The following is a 10,037-nucleotide window of genomic DNA, read 5'->3' on the forward strand; positions in this document are numbered from 1 at the left end:
CCGTTGTATACAATGAGTTTGCAGTCGCTGGATCAGACTCGAGCTGCCAGGAATAAACCTTACTGGAGCCAGCCCATGGCTTCTCAGATTTCTGCTTTTTAAGTGCCCAAGTGAAAGAAATTAAATATATAAATATATATCTATGTAAAAGGAGAGGGAGCCAAGTCCATCTTAGCAGAAACAGGAGGAATCGGTGCCAAATTGCTGGCTGGCAGCGCAAGGCAGCAGGTGGGTCTGGCCGGTCTCTGCCTGCAAAAACCAGACCTGGACTGGGAAGAGCTGGGCTGGCAGCTGGGTCGGGGATGGGGATGGAGGACGGAGATGTGGGGAGCTGCAGAGCCTGTGTGTTGTTTTCCTGAAAGGCCTCCAAGTCCAAAAAATGAGGGAAAAAAACGGAGTAGAAAAAGGATTAACAAAAAATAATTGTATGTATATACACATACATCATGTCCCAAACCCGCTCCGAGTGCTGGATTTCAAAGTTAGGAGGTTACAAGCCGCTTCTCTTTGATGCATCTTGAAAAAGGCGTTTGATTTCTGGGTGTAGAGACCAAGATGATGCCAAGAGGAGGCAGCCCTGGATATCTGGGGGCTTTAATATTCCTCTTTAATATTCCAATCCCAGAAGTTCCTCCCAGGGACCCCATTCCTTCCAGCACACATATACATCTGGCACGAATAGCCCCCTTTTTGGGGATTTTGGGGACCAAAGGGTCCATCCCAACTCATCCTCTCGCCTTGTAACCATACAGGAATTCAGCAGCAGCTTGCCTGCGCCAGCACGACACCCTCGCGCTGACATTAAAAGTTACCTACACAGCAGAGGATTTTTGATTTATTTTTAATTTCCCCCCCTTCCCCATTTGTTGATGCCTCTCAAATTATTTTCTTTAAAGCGGAAAAGTCCCCGGAACAGATGCAAGGTGCCTAATTGGGTGCTAATTGCTCCCATCTCCGTGTGCCTATATGAGAAGCCCAAGCCCAGCGCTGGTAATAACTCAGCGCCCATCAAAGTGAACAGGCTCAGGCTCCTGAATATTTCATGCGGCAAATGTCCGAGATGCGGAGATTACTCAAGACGTGTTTTTCACAGGCAATTTACAAGGACCGAGGAAAAATGGCTTTAATAGACAGGAGCGTGGAGGGAAACGCGCCTCTGCCCCCCCTGCGGAGCAGCGGATGCTCCCGAAGCTGCGACAACAGGCGAAAAACTCAGCAAGACACCAAAAAAAACCCGCGGGCATCCTCCCAACGCTGGCTCTGCCTGCTGGAGATGAAGGCTTTGGAAGCCAGGAGATGCTGAGATTAAAATAAAATAAATAAAAAAAAATCAGCTTCAACCACCGAGAACGGTGGCCAGGTAATTCGGAGCCCTGGGGATGGGGATCAGCCAAAGAAGTGAGGGAAGCTGGAGCAAAACTTTGCTTTTCTGGATGACCTTCTACCAGAGCTAGCGAATAGCTCACAGAGAGGGGAAAAAGATCAATGGAAATATTTGTTTTATCCAGGAAAAGTTATCTGCCACATCCCGAGACTGGAGTCGCCTGTTCTGGTGTGAGCCAGGAGGGTTTTATTCCCATTTTTGGAGCAAAGCATCCCTGCTGCAGCATCGCATCTCTTGGCAGGACCAGGACTGGTCCTCCCTCAGCCCAAAGCCGCGCCTCGCCCGGGAAAATGGGGGCAAACCAGAGAAAAGCAAAAGAGAAATCCCCAAATTGGAGTAAGCAAAGCCAAACCAGCAAAATAAGGGGAAAAAAATGACGAATAGACAACAGACTGAGTTAGGAGCCGTTAATTAGGAAGTGTAGCTATCCTTATGTATTCTTAGGACACCGCATTTTGATTCATCACAGATAAAAGCAGTTGAAAGACTTGGGGTTTTTTTATCCTCTTGCCTATGCTCAAACCCTATCATTACCCGGCAAGAGAAGGGAAGAATTAAACGCACGCATCATTTGATTTTAATTGAAGGACTGTTCTATTTCATTGAACTGCTAACTAAGCCGAACAGGAGATTGTGTTTACATAAGCAAACCCTGAGTCAGTATAGACTTGCTGTCACATTAAGTCAATACTTATGAAGGCTCTCTATTTAATTATTCAGTGTGAATTGACTTATTATTGTGTTAAGAGCACGCTGAGCCTTAAGCAAGGCAGCCACGGAGCCGAGAGATCTTATTGTGTGAAGAGCACGCTGAGCCTTGAGCAAGGCAGCCACGGAGCCGAGAGATCCCTTCCAGGTGCCTCCACACATGGGCACCCATGGGGTCCCAAAGGGGGAGGCTGCCCTAATGACCCCCCTATATCACCAAAGCCACCAAACCCTTGCGGATTTGCTAATTTAAGGTTGGATTTGGAGGTTTCAGGTTTTAAAGTAGGATTTTTGGAGGCTTCAGGTTTTAAGGTCTGATTTGGAGGCTTCAAGTTATAAGGTCTGACTTGAAGGCTTCAAGTTATCACAGCCCCAAACCCTGTGGACCACTCAGCCGTGCCCTGTGACCCCCCATACACAAATATTGCTCCTCTCCACCAGCTTCCAGATGGCTGCTACATCCAGGAGTATTTTTCCCCTCCTTTTTCTTCTTCCCAGCCATGTGGGCAGCCGAGCCGCGCGTCTGAGCCACTCTCATTACACCATGTAATGAGAAAGTTGAGCCGCCGCTCGGCTGTTTATCAAGGAAACATCCATTATAGATGGCATTTTGTCTGTGCTAAACAAAGGGCGTGAAGACAAGGACGTGGGTTGGGTGTTTTTTTTTTTTAAAAAAAGCATTTTGTTCCCACACTTGGTGTTTAATCAATACCATACCAGCCTGGATCCGTTCCTGCTCTCACGCACACCCCGAGCCAAGCATCCCTCGTGGGTCCTTGGGTGATGCAGCTTCCCCTCCCCAGGGTACCACTCCTGAATGAACATCCCAGCCAAAAAGAGATGGATTCGGCCATGCAACCAATGCACAGAGCCAGGTCCCCAGCCCCACATACACCAAAACCAGGGAGAAATGAAACATCACCCTGGCTTTTGGATGCTGAAGAGCCACAGCCAGTGGAGGCTGGGAAATTCTTCTTCAGCACCAGCATCACTGAAGCATATAAGACCAGATTATTTGTGTTCCCGACTTGCTGATGCAAGATGAAAAATACAGCAAACTGCAGCTGCTGAAATCAGCTCTTTTCTCCCCTTTCCTTCCCTCTCCCCTTAGCTGAGGTTAGTGTTTTGCAAAAGGTTTTTATATTCTGGGAGCTAAAACCTGTCCGTTGCAATCAGCCACAAAGCTCGGGGAGTTTGTCAGGCTCCTCCGTTCTGCTGGGGAAGGAAAAAAAAAACGCTTCCCGGCACAAAAAGCTTCACAAATTGCAGCGATCGGAGCCTGATTGCTCCTGCTCTCACGGCCGGGAGCCAGGCAAAGGGGCTCGAGGCCGGGGCATTTCACCGGGGATTTGGAGCAGCTTCGTCTGGAGCGAAACACAGGGTTTCAGCCCAAAAGAACCCAGATCCTGCACCCTGCTCCTGGGAACTGAAGGGCAGAGGTTGAGCGCTCGCCTTTGCCAAAACCTGAGCCCATGCAGGGGAGCTCAGGGGCCGCATCCTGGCCCCTTGGTGTCCTCAGAAGGGGCTGCACAGCATCCTCCTACCCACAAGGACCCCCAGGTCATCAGGGCCCTGGTTTAAGTACCCTGGTCCCAAAAAATTGGGAAACAGCCACCTGCAGAACCCATCTCGGTCATGGCAGAGGAGCCGGTGGCTTTGATCTCCCCAGCTTTGCGACCACTGATGGGACAGGGGCTGGAGCTCAACACCCATTTAACCACCAACCCTGCACAGCAGAAAGCCATAAAAACCTCCAGAATGCCCAATTTTCCATTAATTTGCCCTCTCCTTCAACTCCTCTGCCTTTTTTTGGGAAGGAAGCAACATGACCCCAGGGTGGGCTGCGTCCCAGCATCATGTCCGAGGGCAATGCCCCCTGAAGCCACAGCAAAAATCTCCCCCAAAAAGCCTTATCCCAGTAGAAAGGGCTTTGCCCTTCGTTAGGCCAAGAGGCTTAATTAGGCTCACAGCCCACATAGGAGCATTATCTCATGTCCCGTCGCTGCCGGGTTTCAGAGCAGTTTCGGAGTTCAACGCCCTTGCCAGCCCCATCCGTGCAGATAAGGAGGACAAGCATCAGTCAGTGATGTTGGCTCAATAAGCAGAGCCATTCCCATCCCAAAAACCAGAGAGAAAACAGCCAGACCTGCCTCCACTTGCAAAGCAACATAGATAGAGAAAAATCCTCATTTTTTCCCCACACTCCAGGTAGGTCACTGCTTTGAAACGCTTCTGTGGCCACAAATACAAGCGAGCGCACAGCATCTCCGAGCACCCCTGGGCATGGGCTCCAGTGCCACAGCCTGGTCAATAAGTGCTTTAAACGGGGGTCTTTGGAGCATCGCTGCTGCAAAAATCGCATTTCCAACTTGGAACGAACACCCAAAGCAGCCGCCACAAGCCTCCCCCTTCGCTGCTTCACCTCTTTCCAGCAGAATTTCATTTCACACAGAAACGGGTTTATAATTAATGCTCGGCCTCTCCGACCCCCCTCCCAACGCGCAGGTTATTCCCATCCGCGAGCAGATGCATCCACATTTAATGTCTGAGCAAGCATCAGGCCCGCCAATGGAGAGGTGCTACCATTAATTTGGCGGCGACTCGGCGCAGCCCTGGTATCTTTTATTCATAGACATTGGCTTATTGTATTACTTTTTGATAAAAAGCCACATTCCCACGTTTCAAACACACTCGCCTGCAGTCAGAGGAAGACCTGCAGCTGCGTTATTTATTTATTTCACCGACAGGCTCCGGGAAACTCCATCACCTTGATGGCAAAAAGACCCTCCTCCTCCTAGGAAACTTATTTTTTATGAGGCTGCTCCAGCCCCCGGAGGGTGACAGGAGCTTTTTTTGCTGTATGAATAACGAGTTTCATAATGGAAAAAAACCACCCCGATCTCCCAACTTTGCTCTGCCACAGGGAAAAGCAGTGAATTTCATCGTCCGTGAAGTTTCACTGGGGATGCTGAATGCACGACGAGGGATTTTGCCTCTTGCACATTCACCCCCTCGCATAGCCTGGGGAGATGGAAGGGTCCTGGGGGATACAGAGCAAGGATGATCCCTGGGGACTCAGCTCCATCCCTGCTGCTCTGGTCCTGCCCCACTGCCAAGCACGGGGAAGGGCAGAGCTGTGGTTTCAGAGCTCAGTCTGGGGCTCGGTTGGCATCCCCATGCTTGCAAAACACACAAACCCAATGGGTTCACCCCTCAGCAAATGAGAACTTCACCCAAGACAGCATCTAACGAGTAGCCACCAAAAACCATTCATTCTGCCCCATTTTACGCACAGAATACAGCCACTGCTGAAGGATACCGAGCCAGTGAGTGCCACACAGCATTGGGAAGACATAACAAACCCCTACCGGCAGAGGTGATCCGTCCGGCACACGTTGCGCAGGTCCAGGCAGTTGGGTTTCTCCTTGTCCTCGTAGGAGCAGGAGGGGACGATGGTTTGGCGCCGGCGCTCGGCGCACGCGTGGTCCTTGCAGGAGCAGAAGAGCAGGCGGTAGGTGTACTCGCTGGGGACGCGGTCGAAGAACTGGCGCAGGGCTTTGTGGCATTTCCTTCGGCTGCAGTGCTCGGTGGCCGGGATCTCCTTGCTGCAGGTGGAGATGTAGCCCGAGCGCAGGCGCTTGCAGTTGTCGTTCAGGTTGCAGGCTTTGGCCGCGTCGAGGCAGTGGTTGCTTTTGGAGTTGGTGGCGGGGTCCATTCCTATCCAGAGAGTAATCAATGAATCATTAAGGTTGGAAAAGCCCTCTAAGATCAAGTCCAACCATCAACACAACCCCACCATGGCCACTAAGCCATGTCCCAAAATGCCACATCCACATTAATTGAACCCCTCCAGGGATGGGGACTCCACCACTGCCCTGGGCAGCCCCTTCCAGTGCTTCACCACTCTTCCAATAAAGAAATTGCTCCCCATATCCAATCTGACCCTCCCCAGCACAACTTGAGGCCATTTCCTCTCATCCCATCCCTTGTTATTTGGGAGAACAGACCGACACCCCCTCACTACATCCTCCTTTCAGGATTTTCTAGCACAGAAGAGGTTAACAGGCACCAGTTGCAGCAGTGAGGGGGGGGGAACCTGGTCAAACAGCCTTCAGTGCATAATTCATGCCATGAATTTGCAGTATTTTTTTATCTTGTCAATTATTCAAAGAATAATTATTAATTATTCAGCCTGCTCCAAAGGAGAATCATCCACTGAGCTGCACAGGGTCCCCTCCAGCATCCTCTCCTGGGGCTCCCCAAAACCAGGTCACCCCCAGCCAGGCTCCACAAGTGCTGAGCAGGGACTATGGGGAGGAGGCTACCACCAGCACCAGCCCCACACCAGTCAGATCCCACCCTGTCACTGGGAATCCCAGCCGTCAGCAAATAAACGAGGAGAGGACGGACGAAGCCGAACCACCGCACAGGAGCGAATGCTGAATTTTCTCTTTTTTTTTGTCAAAATGATGGATCACCCCGGGCAGCCCAGGTGCTTTTTTAGCAGCCACCTGACTGCACCAGCCATCCCGTCCCGAATTTCCCCCCCTCCACAGCCCAGCCAAGTCTGTGGATTCCTCTGTTGTCTCCCAGCTTCTGCTGGCAAAGACAAACAGCAGCATCCAGGAGGGTTTCCTAATGGGCCTATTTAGCAAAACGGGCTAATTAGCAAATGGCAAGCAGCTTCTTGGGCCAGCAGCTCCCTCTGCCTCCCCCAGTGGTGTTTTGGGGTCTTGTTTGCAGCACAGGACCCAAATTTGGCTTATTTTCCCACAGTTTTATCTAACTTGGTGTGTATCTCCAAGCACGGCACTGCCTGTGCTAATGGGTCCCAATTAAAAGGCAAAGGTGGAAGCAGCCCCATGCAAACTCGACCCACATCCTGCTGCCTTTAGGGGATGTTTGCTCAATGCCACCAGTGCCGTGATAATCATGGGGTCCTCGTGGTCCCTTTCGCCCAGTGTCAGCACCCCCAGACCGGGCTGCGATGCCACGAGCCCTCGAAATGCCAAAGGGGGTCCCTCCAGGCTAAGGATGGAGAGAACTCATTACATGGATGTCAGAGGAGCAGAAAGGGAAAACGATGCCTGCAGCAGCCAGGGGGTACATGGATGTCTTCTCTCCTTGCCCACACCAGCTCTTGGTTTTTTGGGGACACACTGGGTGCTCTCTGCACCCCATTGTACCAGCAGTCACCCCAGCTCCAAGCAGTTAGCAGCCACTCTCTGGCACCAGTATGGGATCTGCGGAAAGCACCGGCTCATTGCCTCATCCTCCGGAGCATCGCTGCTGCCCTGCCCGAGACCTGCGGGGACCTGGATGCATTTTAATAGAGCTGGCGCTCGGAAGCGCGGGGTTTCTGGGGAGCTCATTAATAAAGCACAAGCATGAAAATTTCATGAGGCGAGAAGGAAGCGGGGACCAAGGAGTCAGGGAGGGAACAGCACTGGGAGCTCTGATGCCACCAGCTGTCCCCTTAGCAGGCTCTGAGGGGCAGGGGCACAGGAGGAGGAGGGTGATGAGGAAGCCAAATCCATGCGGTGCAGTGAGGCTGAGTCCGGGGGTCTGATGCCCACCTACCCACCCCATGGGCGCTGCTGCTATTGGGGCTCATAAAAGCAGAAACACAGCATCTGGGCTGGTTTCTACACCTCGTCCTTCTTCCCTGCAGGCTGTGGTCTCTGCAGGGATGCTCCGACACCCTTTGGTACCATGGAGCATCCTCACCTGCAGTCTGGGATGCTCTGGTCCATAGCGGGGGTCCAGGAGCACAGAGCCCCATGCGTGGGGAGGGCTGCAGGGTTTGGTGCTTGGTCGTGGGGTTTGCTGGTGGTTCTCATTTGCGATGCTCACTAATGATGCTCACTCACGTTGCCAGCCCCCTGGTCCCCACAGGCTGCCCGTCGAGGGCACGAGCGATCAGAGCGTCGCAGCACGCGTGACACAGCCCCTTCTTTCTAGCAAGGCAAGGTAATCCCCTAGCTACCTCCCCAGGCAATTAACATCGCTCTGCCGCAGTCTCGTTATCCAGAAACGACACTAACGGCTTATTTGCTTCAATCGCTTGGGCTCTGGATTGCATGGGGGTCCCAGGAGGCAGCCGCTCGCTGCTCCCATCGCTCCAGCCCCGTGCAAGGGGGACAAAGAAGCATCAAGGCCACTCTAATGGCCCTGGTACCTCTCCAGAGCACGACAACGGCCCATTCCTCCCCTTCTCCCAGCCCCCAAATTGCCAGACAGGCTTCCTTCGCCTCTCGCTTTGCTTTTATGAATAAATCAACCCATGAGCGTTTAATCCCCCACTCCAGACACTTTGCTTTTCAGCCTTTCCAGGAGCTAAAATATTTCCTTGACGCTAATGTAATCCAAAAAGGCGTGCGGGAGACGGGAGGGGGTGGCATCGTCATCCTGAGCCGGTGCTAAGCTCCCCGGAGGAAGCCTGGCAAATTCGCTCCGGGAGTTAAAACCCGGCGGGTGACGGCAGCGAGGGGATGCTGCGGCATCACAGCCCCCCTTGTTGGGGTCCCCAAATGAGCTGGGGTGGCTGGGGGGGGGCACAGCATCGTCACCATCGCCCTCTGCTTGTGTGCGCCCTGTGAGGTTGGGGGATGCAGGGACCCCCGAAGCCCTGCAGTGGTGGGGGGCTCTTGGGAAAGGGTTATGAGGAGAAGGAGCAAGGAGAACCCAAGGTATTTTGTGACCTAATTTGAAAAAAAAGGGGGAGGGGGTGTGGAAAAAAGGAGGGTTGTCATGGAAATAGATGGCAAAAAAGAAGGTCCTGGGGATAATGGTGGAGTTTGGGTTCCTGAGAGAAGGATGGGGAGGCAGAGAGATGCTCACAGGGCTCTGCATCCTCCTCCCAGGGCTCAGCATCCTCCTCCCAGCAGCATCCCATAGCTCAGCTGGAGGCTGGCTGCCCCAGGGTGGGGGGACACAACCAATATGGGGCCATAATGCTGGTCCCAAACCTTCCGAATGATGAAACACTTCACACGGAGGGGCACAGGAGGGTCTGGTCCACCCCAAAACCTGCGCCTCCATCTCCTCCCTGGAGAGCAAGGGGCAAAACCACAGGGGGAGGAGCTGCAGGTTTCCCTTGCCAGGGAGCTCAGTAACAGCTCCGCATTCACGGGCACGAGAAGATAAAAGAGCGGCAGCGCGGTGCTTTTATTACCTGAGAAAATTGAAGCAAGTCTGAATATATCAGAGAGACGAGAGGTGACCGGCTCGTAGGGGGAAGCTTCATAAAATTCTTCTCCTAGAGTCGGAGGGAAGGCAGAGAAGGGGGAGAAAAAGCAAATTAAAAACAGCGAATAACCCTAGTGTGGCAATCTGCGATTCGGGAAGGGAAAACCTAAACGTGTTTAAAGCACTGCCCTATCACAAAAGGAAAAGCCCATTTTGGACCAGTTCAGCTTCATTCTTGCTGGGTGGGAGCATTCAAACTGACCTCAAGAGTTGGGGAAATTTGGATTTGAAAGGTCAATGTTTCGTGGCTACATCCAGCTGCAAGCTGGAAGTTTTAAGGTCTGTACTCCACGCTGGGTTGTTTTATTGTTGTTTCGAAAAAGCACTTGCCTAAAAAAACACTGTAAAGATTGTTTTCCACTCCGCTCTGCCTCCGATGCACTTTGGGAAAATGGAAATATTTCAGATTTCAGGGGATACAGACCCTCACCAGAGCATCCCCACCATGGATCCACCCACACCGCATCCCAGGGGCTCATCCATCGCCATCCCCGCTTCCCAGGGGGACCCTGAGCGCGATCCCTCTGTCCCCAGGCTGGAACCAAACTTCCCCTCTCCCAGCTTTGATCCCAGTGCAAACCCAGGGGGTTTTGCTGCCTGCCCTTCATGTAAGTCCAGAAAAGGAGGCTGATTTCAGGAGAGTTGGCTCTCAGGAGAGGAAAGGCTCTCCTCAAACCCCAGCTGCCATAGGAATAAA

The 10,037-nt window shown here is 52.4% G+C and overlaps 1 protein-coding gene across 1 annotated transcript in view; it reads right to left on the bottom strand.

Moving 5' to 3' along the window:
- Positions 1 to 9,411, bottom strand: part of GFRA2 (GDNF family receptor alpha 2) — a gene marked incomplete at its 5' end in the record, with an annotated part of 13,656 nt that extends 4,245 nt beyond the window's left edge. Inside the window, 2 exons of the mRNA XM_010184173.1 lie at positions 5,461 to 5,809; positions 9,267 to 9,411. Coding sequence (XP_010182475.1) covers positions 5,461 to 5,809; positions 9,267 to 9,411 — 494 coding nt within the window. The remainder of the gene's footprint in view (positions 1 to 5,460; positions 5,810 to 9,266) is intronic.
- Positions 9,412 to 10,037: the final 626 nt, after the last annotated feature.

Source organism: Mesitornis unicolor, unplaced genomic scaffold, assembly GCF_000695765.1.
Source record: "Mesitornis unicolor isolate BGI_N332 unplaced genomic scaffold, ASM69576v1 scaffold12905, whole genome shotgun sequence".
Taxonomy (NCBI): domain Eukaryota; kingdom Metazoa; phylum Chordata; class Aves; order Mesitornithiformes; family Mesitornithidae; genus Mesitornis; species Mesitornis unicolor.